This window comes from Eschrichtius robustus, chromosome 8, assembly GCF_028021215.1.
Source record: "Eschrichtius robustus isolate mEscRob2 chromosome 8, mEscRob2.pri, whole genome shotgun sequence".
Classification (NCBI taxonomy): Eukaryota; Metazoa; Chordata; class Mammalia; order Artiodactyla; family Eschrichtiidae; genus Eschrichtius; species Eschrichtius robustus.
In genome coordinates, this window is record NC_090831.1 from 70,589,314 (window position 1) to 70,605,770 (window position 16,457).

A 16,457-nucleotide genomic window follows, 5' to 3' on the forward strand; every position below is an offset into this window, starting at 1 on the left:
AATCAAATGCAAGGGTACGAATGGGCCACAGCAGGAGCATCTGGGGAAGTCTGGCCAGGTAGAACACGACCGCAGCACCAAGAGAATAACTGGCTTCCTCGGGTCAGTTACTGCAAATACAACGCATTGGATTTCGAGGCTCATGGGTATTTTGTTGGTTTTTATTTATATATTACACCAAGATGGTGACCAGCAATAATATCATTTGTCTCTAAAGATGCCAGGGATATCTTACACCTTCTAAATATTTCACAAGAGATAGCACAAGGTATCAGTAGTTACCAAGGTTACCAACAGTTATCAATTTCCCTTGTTATTTCTCCATCACATAAAAGGAGATAAGTAGCTCTTCCACGAACAGAGGGCACACAAGGACCTTTCTCAGGCAGGACCTTTAAATTCCCTGCACGTTAAGTAATTACAGGTGACTCAGGCATAAAGGTACCTGGTGGACAACCGATGGACAGTAGGGACTTTGGGGTCAGGCATCTGAGGCTCAAGTCGTGCCTCTGGGACTTACCAGCTGTGTGACACTGGGCATGTTGCTTAAGTTCGCAACCCCTGCACCCTTTTACTTGCTGAGTGTGGCCCACAGACCAGGAGCATCAGCACCTCAGGGAGTTTGTTGGAAATGCCAAGACTCAGGTCTCACCCGGACTCACTGACTCCACACTACAGTTTAATAAGGCCCCAGGTGATGTGATTTGTGGGCACCTTGAAGTTTGAGAAGCCCTGCTGAGTTTCCTTGTCTGTAAGGGTTTACCATGACTTATGAGACAATTCATGACCTGGCTTGCAGCTATCTTCCCAATTTATCTCTAAGTGCTGCCCCCCTCCTCCCTGTGTCTTCCCTGATGTTCTTCCCCCAAAGAGCTGTGTGGCTCACGCCTTTGCTTGTTTCTGTCTTTTGGCTCAAATCTCACCTGCCCAAAGAGGCTTTCCTTCTCTCACCCCCTTACCCCAAGCAACACTACCTTGTCACTCTTCATCCCGTTCTCTTATCCTGCTTTACTTTCTTCATAAAGTATCTTTACCTATGATTTTATTATACATCAGTTTATTTATGACTGTTTGTTGTTTAACTCTGGACTTAAGCCTCATAATGACAGGAGCAGCTATATCTCTACATTATAGGGATACAGGCCTAGACCCATGCCTGGCATGCATGTTTATATAATACAGTATTAGTTGAATGAATGGACGGATGGATGGACTGTCTCTCTCTGGATTTCTATAGGGACTACATGCAATTATACCTATAAAATACAAAGTAATTATCTGATAAACAGTAGCTGCTCTTACTATACCACATCCACTATAACTACTCCCAATGTTTCTTTGAGTCAGTGCCCCGCGTATGTAAAGATCCCACCTAAGCTCCTCCTGCAGAAGTATCGGAATGCAGTTTCATAGCTTCCCTTATTAGTTCTGGTCGTGCCCTTGTCCTCTTACCTAAATGCACTGAAAGATGACAGCTAAAGTGAGAACACAAATTGGCCATTGTTTCTTAGACCAGTGCTTCTCAAACTTTAATGCACAGATATCTGGGAACATTGTTAAAAATGCAGATTCTGATTTAGTAGGTCTGGGGTGGCCTGAGATTCTACATTTCTAACAGCTCCAAGGGGTGCAGATGCTGCTGGTCTGTGGACCACACTTCGAGTAGCAAGGTCTGGACTTAGATCAGTAGTTTTCAAATTCTCACATGGGTCAGAATACCCTGGAGGGACTGTTAAAATACAGATGCTGATCCTCTACCCCAGGAATTTTGATTTCAGTAGCTCTGGGGTGGGGCCTGAGAATTTGTTTTTCTAACAAGTTCCCAGGTAATGCTAACAGCTGACCCTGGAACCACCTCTAGAGAATGATGGGGCTACACTATTGCTTCCATTAGTCAGCAGGCAGAAAGCATCTCTGATCCTCAAACACATCAGTACCTAAACCAGTGATTAACTCAAGACTGGCCTAAGGCCCAGGCTATTTTCAAACCAATTAAATCAGAATGTCTCAGGTGGGACCCAGGCATCTGGATTTTTTAAAACTCTCCAGGTGATTCTCACGTGCAGCCAGCGGTGAAAACTACTGCTCTGCACTCATTCTCTGTCCAAGGAAAGCAACTCTCCCTGGCTCTGCACGCTGATTCCATCACCTCCTTTCAAATCGGGGAAGTAACTGAAGCCATTACAGTGATTCATCCTTGCTGTTCACGTATCGCTGGGGATCAAACCTTTTATCTTTATGGATATTTCTTTGGCTATAGACAGAAGAGCAGCCTCTGGCTCTGGATGACTGTGAGAAGCATTCCCTCATAAGGAATGCGTTCAGCTCCTTTGCCCTCAGGCTTCTGATGGGACAACTTTTATTGGCCTTTTTTCGTTCCTCCTAGGCAGGTGAAGAATGTGGCAGCTCCCAGGTGGTCACAGCTATTCTGTTATTTATCCGACAGCTCACCTGAACTCACTGTATCCTTAAAGAAGTAAAAACGATGATTCTCTCAGAATCACTCACTTAAGAAGTCCACAGATTAGCAGTGCGGAGTTTGCATTTTACTCAGCCAGAACAACAAAGGAGGTCTATAGCACTAACCCACAACAGTCCTGCCCTCCACCCCAGTCACACATGTGTTACTCAGTAAAAGAAATCATAGTCATTGCCATTAACGAGCGGTGTGGTAAGGAGTCAAGCCGAGGGTGCTATCAAGTGTGCTAATTTTTTCTTCTCATTTTTCCCATTATTATCTGTGGAGTGGTCAGACTTACACAGAACGCACTTTTTCTTTGAAAAGGAACTTAAAGTCAGTACACTGAATAAACAATGTGTTTCCGAGGGTAGCCTAGGAATGTGTATTAAACGTTTGCTGAATTCCTTCTGTGCAAACTTGCAGAAGAAGTTCCCTGTAGATAGCAGCACCTTGGAGAGGGCCTCACCTCAGCCTAGGGGTCTTGGCTTGTGTTCTGGGCTCAGCTCCACTGTGTGTCATCAGGAAAGTCTGCTGTCCTTAGCAAAAGGAGGGTGCAGGCCTAGAGGCCCTTTAGGGTTCTTTTCTGCCTGATATGTTAAAATGTCAGATGACTATTAAACTGCCTTTCTGCTTTCTCTTCTCCAGCTGGAATACTTTTCTTTTAACCAACTCACATAGTTCTAACTTTTTAACCATCTTATCATCAACTTAGTGTATCATTGAAAGTACAATGATGGTTTCCCCACAGCTTCTTGGACAGTTTGAAATCTTGCCAGGTAGTTTATTTTTTAAATGAAAGAAGTAGTAAAATTGTAAGTAAATATATGTGAACTTAATATATTATCACAAAATATTTTCATATAGAAATCACCCTGTTTACTATAGTAATTAGTTCTAGTTATCAGTCCTCTCTGGAATGGACCAATCAATGCATGCAGGGACAGAATATTTTTATAAAAATATTCATTTAACTGTTCAATAAATTCCTATTAAGAGCCTAATATGTAAAGTACTGTGCTAGAGGATTAAAAGAACCCCTAAGGAAACTGCAACTCTTATGTGGAGATAAAACATATAAACAGTTTAGCAGAACAAGGCAGAAAGTAAAACAAGCCATGTAAGCACCACAGGTATGCTGTGGGACATGGGACTTGCACTTAAGAATCTTACATTTTAGTAAAGGAATGAGACCTGTGAATCTTTATACCTAATGATATGCATACTGATAATACATATAAGGAAAAAAGTAGTTCTAATCACTTGCCCAGGGCCTGGCAAAGTTTAAAGTTTCAATCAATGTTAGCTGAAAAAAATAAGTAAATGCCATAGGAAAGATTAATACTAATGATAGCTATAATTTCCTTCCAGGGAGTGTTTATTCTGTGCCAGCCAGCCAGGCACTGGACTATACTTTCATTATCCTTTGGAAGCCAGAGCAGGGAGACACCTTCCCTCTTGAAAAGATCAGAGATTCCATTCGACCTGGTTTTTGAAAGATGGAGCAGGATTGGGACATAAACTCATTTTTCATCAGTGCCTTGTTTATTTTAGGCAGCTGAGTTAGTCTACTAGTTCTAATAAGACTTCTAGATCTAGTAAGTTGTATTTTAGATGCCAATTTACCAATTTGTCATGAGAACAATAACTGCCAGGCAGAGCAATTATACAAGCCTGACAAAGTCTTCTCCCCTTGAAGACCAGCTTCCTGGGAAGCCAGACAACTTTAGCAGCATCCTTAGAATTAGAACAAGTGAAGCCGAACGTTTAACTATTACGGCTTCTCCCTGTCCTACGCCCATGTCCACATTTTTCAGCAAGACTAGACATACCTCCCTCACTGCTGCCAGAGCCTCCATTTTCCCTAATTTCTTGGGATGACCAACAGAACCTGTTTTGATGAATGTAATCTTTCTTTAATTCTGTCAATTAGATTTTGTTCAGTGTTCCTGTCTGGGAAACCATCTTGGTTTTGCTTGCTTATTTTTAAGAGTTGTACTTGTCTGCTCTCATCAATTGTAGGTTGATTTCTTAGGTTAGCTCTCTGAGGGCCCAACGGAGGATGTCTTTCATATGGAACCTGCAATTTGCACAGATCCTGAATAACCCAATAATTCCTTACCTAATCTGGCATCATCATGGCTCTATGGTCCCATGGTTGGATCGGCAGTTCTGGACACACCGTTTAAGGTCACATTTCCTAACTTTGTTTCAAAATTCTAGGTACAGAAGCTTCCCACACCATGGAAAATAATCATTCACCTATTTGATCCTAAACATGCCAAACAATGTAGGCTCTGGCATCTCATCTAAAAAGGCCTACCATGTAACAGTTTATAATTTGGGGAAAATTTGTTTTTCAATATTTCTTTAAAAAAAAAAAAAGAATAAGCAAAATGCCAAAATTCTTCAAACTCGCAGTGACCTATTAAAAGACTAACAGAACTTTATATTTTAAACCTTTTAACAATTCATCACTATCCAGCTTCTTAATAAAATTCTCCCTACATTGGCCCAATTTTATTTGCTCAGTTTCAGTTTATTAGATAGAGGGAAGTGAAAATTCAAACAAAACAAACAAAACAAAACAATCCCTGGCCCTCTGCTGAAAGTATAACTTAGGAGTAAAAGACATGATGTCTGTTTTGTGTAACCTTGTTCTCTGATGAGTGGTTACTTTCTTCCTGTTCGGCAGCAAGTTAGTGGTTTCCATTCTTCTTCCCATCTTTTTTAGACTCCAGAATAGACAGCCTTAATATTCTTCCCTTAAAGAATATCTTTGCTCTTACCTTTTTTTTTGGTTTTGGTTATAAGAAAGAGATGTCTGATAAATACTTGGAAGGCAGTAGTAAAGAATTGTCATTTGTAATGCTAGTATTCAGCGCAGCTGAGGCACTCTCATATACTGCTGGTGGCATTTTAAATTAGTACAGTTCTTTGGGAAAGCAATATGCCAATATGGAGCAAGAATCATAAACACAGAATTACTCCAGGACTCGTTTCACTTCCAGGAACTCAGCCTACGGAAATAAAATAACACAAGCAATAATAACAAAAATGATGATGATAACAATGACCTCCAAATTATCAAATCCCAAGGCTAATTCTTCTTTCTCAGCCTTGACCTCTATGATTCTGGTGACTGTTGGCTCCTTCATAGCATGTTATTTCTTTTAGTTTTCCTGACCCTAAAAATCTTGTTTCTTTTCCTCCTCTCTCACTGTAACTTTGGAAGGGTCCTTATTCTGTCCATCCCCGTAAAGACAGACATTCCCCAACCAGGGTTATTTCTTCTCCCCTCACCTCTATACTCTAACTGTAGGTGATCCCAAAGATGTCCATGTATCTTCAGCAAAAAGTAACCCCAATGTCCTCATCACCCTTGAACTCCAAGTCCCACCTTCTCACGTGCTTTTTGGACATATCCATCTGTAACACCAAAGCCATTTCACCCTTCCTTGTCTCATCTGTCTTTCCTTTCCTTCTCTATCGCCACAGTCCTCATTCAGACCTTCGGTCCTTTTTATCAGACCAATGGTTCCCCCAAACTCGTCTGCAAATCTTGAAAGCATTATAAAAATGCAGTGGCCCAAATCTCAACTCAGACCTGTGCCCTAGGTATCTGTGTTTTTAATAAGCTGCCAAGTAAATTCAATAGATAGCCACCAGATATGGAAGCCAGGAATCTGAACTATCTCCAAGGCCATACTTGCCCCCCAGACTCTGATCTCTTTTCATACTGCCTCCTTCACATGCATTCTACACCCCATACTCTTCCTTCCTCCACCATTTTCCTTTGTTTTTGCCTCTCCCATTATCTGGAATGTCCTTTCTCCCACCTCTACTTGTCCAAAGCATAGGCACTATTTAAGGCCCAGCTCAAATGCCTTGCTCTCTAAACATATTTGTCCTCAACAACCTCATTCACAAATAACTTGTCTCTCTATGGGACAAGAACAGAGAAATGCCTGCACCTCTTATTTCAGTTCTCTTTGCCAACCTACAACCCACTTGACCTCAATAGTAGCCCTGCATCACACTTTAAGGCCAAGTCTGAAGATGGTCTAAAGGATGTAATAAGCACTGTTACAAAGCCCAGGGGCCTCAGCATGAAGACAAACACACTGTTAGTCCTACCCTACCTTTTTGCCCTGATCCCAGTAATTGGACTTCTGCCTTGTTTCTATGAGAAATCCTTGCCTTGTACCTCAGTCCTCTAACCACTGCCAATGGTTCCCCTTGAGTAAAGTCCACCTTCCAGCAACTAGCCCAGCAACCTTGAACTACCTTGCTATTGCCTGGGTCCTTATCTCTCCACTCATCCTGCACCCATCCTATTCAGTTTTTTGCAAGCTGTGCAAGCGTGCACATGCATGCACACAAACACACACATCAATAAACATTTACCAAGTACCTAATATGTGTCAAGACTCTAGGTAGGGTAGTAATGAATCAAAAGCACTTGTCTCACAAGAATATACAAGTTAATTATAGATGATCTGGGAATAATGCTTTATGACATTATTGCTCATCTCTATGAGTACAAATATTTAAGAGCTGTAACTACATAGAAACATTTCCTTAGATGGCTTCAAATTAAATATGTCAATTTACTGGAAGTGGGATCTTTAGAAGTAAGAAGAATTCCTCCATCTTTGTATTCCTTGTAGGTCTAGCATTTATTGTGTGTCGTACAATAAATTCTCAACTATTTATTGAATGAATGTGATGAATGAATGAACAAATGAATGGTCTTTACCTGCCTTTTCTGCAGATGGGTGTGAATTGTGAGGGCTAGCTGATTCCCAAAGAAATAGTTTTTATTTTCTTTATTAAAAAATGAGAGAATAAATCAGGGCATGTCTGCCTAACTCCCTTCATCTCTACCAAGCCACTTACACAGAACTCAGTCTTCTATGGCATGATGTCACCACATGGTGCCAGGAGAATTTTCAGGCTCACTTCCCCACTGAAGAAGGACAGCCTATCTTGAAAATGCTGACCTCAATGCATGAATGGATAAAGAAGCTGTGGTATGCACACATATATATAATGAAATATTATTCAACCATAAAAAATGAGGAAATCCTACTGTTTGTGACAACATGGTTGGACCTTGAAGACATTATGGTAATTGAAATAAGTCAGACAGAAAAAGACAAAACTGTATAATCTCAGTGATATGTGGAATCCAAAAAAACCAAACAAACTCATAGCAAAAGAGATCACACTTGTAGTTACTAGAGGCAAAGGGTGGGGGAGCGGGAATTAGATGAAGGGGGTCAAAAGGTACAAACTTCCAGTTATAAGATAAATAAGTACGAGGGCTGTAACATACAACGTGATGATTAAAGCTAACACTGCTGTATGATATACAGGAAAGTTGCTAAGACAGTAAATCCTAAGAGTTCTCATTGCAAGGTGAAAATGCTTTTTCTTTTTTCTTTTTTTCTTTCTTTTCTTTTTATTGTATCCATATGAGAAGATGGGTGTTAGCTGAACCTATCGTGCTTATCATTACACAGTACATGTAGATCAAACCATCATGCTGTGCACCTTAAACAGTGATGTATGTCAATCATTTTTCCATAAAGCTGAAAAGAATGCTGATCATAATGCCAGTTTGTGCTGAGAATGAAAAGAAGTCCAGCTACCTTCCCTACCAATTGAACTTAGCAACTTTTGTTAGTCCCTGAAGCAACCACCTTGGAGCTCAAATTTTCATCTTCTTCTTTTCTCTTTAAGGTGGAGAGACCTCTCGAGGGCAGAATACCGAGCTCCTCTGAGTCCCACAGTTTTTCTGGACTCTTGTTCACATGTCTTCTCTGTCAAACAAATCACTAGTCACTAATCAGATACAGAAAACAGTTTGGGCCGATGTGAGCATAGTGCCAAACAGAAAATCTCCAGTCAATGTCATCCCCAAATTCTTTTTCTAAGAGCCATTTCCAAAAGTAATACAGTGAATAATAAGGACATTTTAAAATCCATCACATCACTCAATCTGTCAGAATCATTAACATGATGTCAATTAATTAAGAATGACATTTAAATAATGAGTTAATGTTTTACTTCCCAGCCTCAATGATTTCCTTACTTTGGTCTGGCAATGACAATGATAAAGATTTTTTCCAGTGTCAGGAGTGAAATTGGAACAGTGCAATACACACTTATACCAGGCTCTTTTTAAAAAGCCTCTTTCTTCATTTACCGTGTGAGAATCTTCCCTCTGTTGGCTAAAGCCCTAACATGGAGCTCTGATACGGGCCACACTAAGCCATACAGGGAGTCCATCTGAGCTGGATTCAAAAAGAAATGCAAGACTTCCCATCACAGAGCAAGGATGTGTTTTCCCCAAATCTTACACAGAGGACCTGCTGTCAAGGAAGCAGTCTCTCTAGAAGAAATCTCAGCAACCCCTTGCTAAAAATAGATGTTTACCCTATAACTATAACCATATGGGTATATACAGTACTCTCTGCCTGAGACACAGTGACAGGATATCAACAATTTTTAACCAATCAGTCTATGTGCTACACAAAGAGAAAACCCTATAGTGTACACTTTATTTTAATTTCCAAAGAGACTGACTTTTAATCAGCCTCGAATCAGTGATTTCAGTCTCCCTGAAGTCCAATTAGCTGGTAGCATCCTGTCAACTTCTCTTTACATAATGATCATTTAAGGAATTCTGGATGCACAAAATCTTAATAGTCATTAAATATCCCCCAAGGTTTTGCATTATTGAATTGTACTTTTTCACCTTTACTAAAACCTCCTTACAGTCTTCCCTTCAGCTTCTGATTCATCAGAGCACCTTAAAAGATAGTGATGTTTTCACCAAAAAGAGTTAAAAATCCTTTGAGGTTCATGTAGTGCCAGAGAATCCTATGGAGTCCAATTGTGGATGAATTTAAAAGTCCTGAGGATTTTCTGTCGGGCATTAAGCCCACGTGGTCCCTGAGCACATTTTCCTCTCCTCAAATTACAAGAAAAAAGTGGTGACCAGGTGCAGCCAGCACAAGTTGACCATGAATAAATTATTCTAATTTCCTTATTTGTGAGTTCAGAGTTCTCTAGGCAGTAAGTAGATCGGGGAAAGGCAGAGTTTATCAAATACCTGAATTTTACCCAAAGTATTTTGTCAACATGATACTTAATATTAACTATATGGAGACCTAATGTTCCAACTGAACAGGAGAGGATCTGCAGACATCCCTCCCAGTTCTGATCTGGAGTACACATGAAGCTGGAAGCCTGAAAGACCTCTAATCCACTCTGTACCTTTGTTCTCCTGTTAAGTGTTTCAGAAGACATTTCTTCTGTTGCTGCATCTAAGGTCCCCTTGGGAGGGGCTTCACCTCTCTAGAGAAAATCTATGGATATAAGCGTTTTGGTTAATAGGTGCTGATAGCTGGGAAGACAGGCATCAATTTTAAATATAATGGGATTATGTTGGGAGCAACTGGGGAAATTTGAAGATGGTATAGATACTAGATAAGATGAAAATGTACTGAAATGGAAAAATAGAGATACCTGAATAGAAAAGCAAGTTCAACAGTTTGTACAGTATGATATCATTTATCATATATATGATGACATATATATTGTATGAAAGAATATACACTAAGGTATTAAGAGTGCTAATGCATATTCTCTGTACGATTTTTTTCTATTTTTACTTGTCTATATGTTCTAATTGTATAAAATGAACTGATATTGTTTCTATAATAATAAGAGATTATTAAAAATAAAATACGGGGGTACCTGAGTGTCCTTGATTGATTGGAAAGTAGAAATTAGTGATGGTGTCAAGGCTATAGAGGGTCCAAAAGGAAGATAGAAATCAACTGTATTACTATCCGTCCACCCCATGCCACTTGTCACAAAAGACAAGCATGAATAATCTTCCCTATGACTATTTTTTTAAGGATGTTACGGGATGGGTGTTATTGTAACAAGAGATTGCACAATACGTTATCACAATGAGACATATTTTATCCTTGAAATCATTGTGAAAGTCTTCCTCTTGAATCAGCTTTGGGACAGTGTGTAGCCTATACTCTGGTATACAGTAAACTTTATGATGCCAATACTCTCCCAGTTTCCACAGGCCAGTGCAGCCTCTAATTTAGTTTTGTCACTGAGACACCTAAGGAATCTCAGCCAAACATGAGAAGAGCCCTAGTGCAAAGTCCCTTGTGAGCCATCCATGTGAATAAGAATAAATGTGGGCTGAATGATTATCACTTAGATTCATTTCTGGTTGAATATCTGAAGGTTAGGGACTAAGGGCTGGGTTAAATCAAAGTACGAAAAAAATAACAGTAATAGCTAAAACTCACATATACTTAATATACGCCAGACTCCTTTCCAAGTGCTTGACAGATATTAATTTGTTTAATCACAGTAACCTTACGGAGTAGGTTGTGTATCACTTATATCGACTGTCGTTAGAGCTGATGTAGGGTTGAGGTATAGATTGTGGAAACTTGTATCAACCTGCCCAGGTTCAAACCTAGCACTGTAGCTATGTCCTGTATGAGCTTGAGAAAATTACTTATTCTCTCTGTGTCTCAGTGCCCTGATCTGTAAAAAGCAGGAGGATACTTGATTCATTCAACAAACATTTAATGAATACCTACTATATGGATACAACCGCAAATATCACTTACTCCCTGCTCTCAAGGACCTGTCATTCCCTGAGGAAGAGAGATATGTATTCAACTAACCATAAGTCATTCTTGTTTGAGAGCTATAAAGTGCTACTGCTTCACTCTCATGTATAAAGGATGTAAGCTGTTGGTTTGAAATTAATATTCTTTATCATATTGAGGAAAACATTTCTATTCCTAGTTTACTAAGTTTTAAAATATGGGACTAGATGTTTAAGTTTTGCAAGTACCATTTCAGAATACACTGCAATATTTACTTTTCCCTCTTTGATCTTTTCATAGGCTGAAGTATGGTAACATATTTTCCTATACTAAAATATCCTTGAATTATTTAATCAATCCCAATTTTTGAGTCAATATCCCAAGCATAACATTGTATCCTTTTAATATTGTGTTGGATTCCAGTTGCAAATAGTATGTTTAGGATTTTTTTCATCTACATTTATTTGTAAAACTAGTCTTTCAAATTTTTTATTAATAAATTGATTTTTTTGAAACCCAAGAGCTTGTTCTTTTGTCCAGTATATTTAAATGAGCAATGATTAATTGGTTCTACAAAAACTAATTAAGAGAAAGAGAAAAGTACCACAAATGTAAGTTGCAAATGAGAAGCAGGCCATAACAACAGAAGCAGAAATTGGAACACAAATAATGACACTGTAAGTTTAAAAATTAAATCACACTAGTATAATTGAAAAATTATTAAATATATCTACTCTATTCACTCAATTTAGAAAATTTACTTAACTGCTCTTAAAAATCAATAAAAGAAAATTTTGTTATACTTGATTTTTTAAAGTACTATTTTAACCTTTTCTTTATAATAGGGTACATTAAGTATGCCCATTTCCAAATTAACCACTTACAGGGCGGCTTATATAAGAAATGTTTCCCAATTTTGGCTCTGTAAAGAAAATTGTAGTTTTGGTTTGAAATGTTGGCAAATGAATGACAGAATTTATGTGCCCCTTTAGGTAGGACCAGATATGTTGATCTGACTCCTAAGTTATCTTCTGAAAGATTTTCCATTTTTCAAAAGGTCCAAATTCTACACAAATATGTAAATCTATGACTATAGAGTTACATTCTTAGGAATTACCAAGTTTTTTCTCAGCCTCATGTTTTATGAAGTGTTAGAGTTAATAGTAACTGTTTTCAAAAGATGTTTCTTCTACAGAAAAAGACATTCCAAGTGGAATTTTAAAAACTGAAATATAAAATTCTTCTGAAATTTAACTCTCATATATATTTCATGGAAGCAAGAACATAAATTTGAGTGGAATGTTCCTAAGTTCAAAACAAGGGCAAGAGGGCTTCCCTGGTGGCGCAGTGGTTGAGAGTCTGCCTGCTAATGCAGGGGACACGGGTTCGAGCCCTGGTCTGGGAAGATCCCACATGCCGCGGAGCAGCTGGGCCCGTGAGCCACAACTACTGAGCCTGCGCGTCTGGAGCGTGTGCCCCGCAACGGGAGGGGCCCCGATAGTGAAAGGCCCGCGCACCGCGATGAAGAGTGGCCCCCGCTTGCCGCAACTAGAGAAAGCCCTCGCACGAACCGAAGACCCAACACAGCCAAAAATAATAAATAAATAAATAAATAAAGTAGCTATTAAAAATAAATAAATAAATAAAACTGGAAAGAGAAATAGACATTAAAAAAAAAAAACAAGGGCAAGATTTACTAAGCTATTCCTAATGCCTTCTCCTCAAGCCAATTTTATGCTTAGTTTTTCTGAAAATCATCATTTCCTCAATGCCAGTTTCCTTGCATTTCTATGAAACCTGCACTTAGCAAGGGAGATACTCATTGACTTCTAGTTGCCTACTCTTGCCAGAATGTTCCTATAAAGAACTGAAGCTAGTTGGAGTTTGTGCGGGGTAGGAGTAGTAGACAGTGCCTCTTCCAAAGTGATTAAGTTTAAAAATCATGTAAGAAGGGGAAAGAAATGAAGTGATGTTCTCTCAGAAGGAATAACTGCTGCTGTCCCCAGAGTGCTAACAGCACAGGTCAGCTTTCTCTAGAAGTTTTCAAAAGGGCTCATCAACTATGAAGTCAGTAATAGTATTTAATGCTGCCAACTGCACCCCTTGACACTAAGCATCACTGACACAACACCATCGTTGTACAGAAACAGGCAAATAAATTAACTTAATGACAGGCCAACGACCCCCTAAGGAATGTGATTATATTGTGCCTGCTCTTGTATAAATGTTAGATGGTACATGCTGTGTTATTACTACTTTTGTCCCCCCTCAAAGACCTTTTGAAGTGTTCAAAGCAAAAGATGAGCGAAGACGTGTGCTACCCCAAATCACAAAGGCGATTTACTAACATAAACCAGCCTGGTGCCCACAAAAGCCTCTACTTCCACTTTTCTCAAATTGAAAGCAGTGCCCACTGGTTTCAAAAGGCCCGATCAAAACAAAACACTCAAGTCTGAAACACACCAACAGGCAGATATTGGTGAGATCAATTCAGTCTTACACGTTGGTTTCAGAAAGCAAAAAAAAACAGGCCTACAGCACAGGCTAATACTATTCTCATTTCCATAGTTTTCTCTACCAAAATTGCCTACGCTTTTCTGGAAACAATGGACTTTCAGAACATAATGCTTGGGATAATGTGTTAAGTTAACAGAGAAAAATGCAAAATTGTATACCTCTACTCCAGGAACATATATGGTAGCAAGAAATGTACACAGGTAGACAAGGATTGAAAGGTACATTGACAAGGCAAAGGCTGATTTCTCAGAATGGTGGTGTTGTGGATGATTGTTTCCTTTATTTGAAATTTTATTAAAATATTTCATGATTTTTAAAAAATTAAGAGTCAAAGAGAGAGATCACAAATTGTCAGCAAGATCTAGCCCACAACTACTTTTAACATAAAGTCATTAGCAGTTAACATTTAGGAGACTGTTGCATAAATACTTGAATTTTTAGCTTCTCATGAAAAATTGAAAGCTGTGGAAAAACTGGGTCCATGTTCCCACCTGAGCTCAACCAGCCTGAGCTGTGAGGAGACATCTGACCTTTATAAAGGGAGTGCTTGCTAACCAGCTGCCACGGGCCCCCACTCCCCCCTCATTTCTATCACTGGCCTATAGGCAACCGCATGTGGGAATCCTGCTGAAGGCATCTGGATTAAGAAAGTTTCCATGACTCCATGCATATTAATGAGCCTTCTGCTTTCTCTCGTTTCATCTTTACATTTTGGATGTCCCCTCAGTGGTCAAATTAGAGAATGTCTATATCCGCTTTGAGAAGCTAATTACATAATCTTGGAATATACCTAGTGTAATAAAAATTTGGCAATTGACAAAAACAGAGCAGTCAATCCTGATGATTACAATAATTAGTAATGATAATAAAAACACTTTGGGGACCCAGTTCTCAAATTAATCAACTCTATTAAGCAAATAAACAAGACTTTTGAAAAATTAAATTTAGGGTTAGAACATCTCAGCGTTCTAGTCGCAAAGATTCTCATGGAAACCAAAACCAAAGTTGAATAAGAAGAAGCTGGATATATATTCCATTTGTCTTTGGTCCTTCCCTGCTTTCTTTTAGGCCTAAGCTAATGGATATGTTTGTGTTTGTCAAACAAGATACATGGTGCTAAATTAGCCCATTCATGGAAGGATAATATATGTTTATCATTTCTAGGGTTCAAATTCAACACTATGCCACCAAAAATAGCAAGCCACCATAAATGTAAACATAAAATGACTGATACATTGAAGATGCATGCACATTTAACAACGTACAACAGAATGATGTGGTTTTCAGGCCTTTTTTTTGGTGGTGGTGGTGGGGCTTGTATTATTGACACCCCACCATGGCCTTTGTAAAGGGAAAATTCTTACCTTGTCAATGGTCCCAGGTCGCCTGAGTCTTGGCTTCCAGCTTCACTGGGAGTGCTCACTGATTTCGAGGAGGGAGACATAGGGGTTGGGACTAAATAATGAAAATAACAGGTATCCCATGTTAAAAAATGCAGCGACTGCACTGGGGAAGAGCAGCGTCAGACAAATCAAAACAAATGGGCCCAAATTAAAGTGGTTGTATGGCCAGGAGAGATTGAGATGGGATAAGGAAAAAAAAACAAAAAAGGAAAGAAAAGAAAAGGAAGAAAGTCAAGTGAATTTTTCATATTTTGGAAATTAAAATTTGAAATGAATTTAGACAGAATTAACTTAGGGATTCTAAGGCCATGTCCACCTTAACAAAGTAAAATGGAGAATCAAAACAGTTATCCAGATAATTCAAGTCAAATCTCTCTCAGGCATGAACTATCCAGATAATTCTAATTCTCCACTTTATTTTGTTAGTATAGATGTGACCTATTAAAAAATAAAATGAGGTGTCTATAAAACTTTAAAAGATTATAAAATAAGTGATTCTGAATAATTTTAAATGGTCACGGGGAGTCAGAAAAGGCTGTTGTATGTCTGCATTTGGAGGGAAATCTATTGTCCATGGAGTATAAACTGCATTTGCTGTGAGAGACTAAGTGACAGATAGAGAAAGGGTAAATGTTGAACCTGGTAATTTAAAAATCTCTTTCAAAACAAAGCAAAATGCCAGGCTGCTTTATTTTTACACTTAATTAATAGTTTCATCCCATTGTAATGTTTACTGCGTTTGTGAATTGTGTTCCTTTGCTTCTGGCAGCTCTAGAAAGCACTGCCATGTGCACATAAGTAAACTGCCATTCTGCAGACAGGAGAAGCAAGTTCAAAGATCAAGGTCAGTGCAGGCTGAAAGTCTGAGAGCAGGGATAATAAAAGAAAAAAACTAAAGGAAGTGCAAATGTATTTTTTTTCTCTATCCTTCAGGTACAAGCCAAATGTCCTTCAGATAGAAGCTGCACCAAATAGCCAAGGTGGCTCCAGGCCAGATGAGAACGGGTTCTCAATATCACACATGCCAAAGAAGCCATATGGGCAGAAAGAAACTTCAGTACATAGTGTAGATTCCCATTTGGTTTCAATCATGTGCAATTTCCTTTTATTTATTTAATAAGGTAAAGGGTTTAACTATTTCGTCCAAATCCTATAACACAATGGCAGATCTGTCAAGTAACTAGGAATTTTCATGTGGTTCTACAATTAATTCACTGATTACCCTCTGCAATAAGTCAGAGGGTCAGTCGGAGAGATGGATGAAAATTGAAAATGGAGTCCACCCTTGCAAGGGCCCTTTGGCAGGGATGCAGGGATAGTTCAGAATTTGGTCATGGTTTAGGGATGTTTAAACTGTTTTGCTCTTAAGGTTTAATTGCTGGCTTTATGCAGGTTCGGGGAGAATAGATATTCTACTATTGT

At 38.9% G+C, this 16,457-nt stretch overlaps 1 protein-coding gene across 1 annotated transcript in view; it reads right to left on the reverse strand.

Annotated features, from left to right (window-relative positions):
• The window catches only part of DYNC1I1 (dynein cytoplasmic 1 intermediate chain 1), a 344,009-nt gene that overhangs the window by 277,675 nt on the left and 49,877 nt on the right, over positions 1 to 16,457 (reverse strand). The window contains exon 4 of the mRNA XM_068549982.1: positions 14,997 to 15,087. Within this exon, the coding sequence (XP_068406083.1) occupies positions 14,997 to 15,087 (91 nt within the window). The remainder of the gene's footprint in view (positions 1 to 14,996; positions 15,088 to 16,457) is intronic.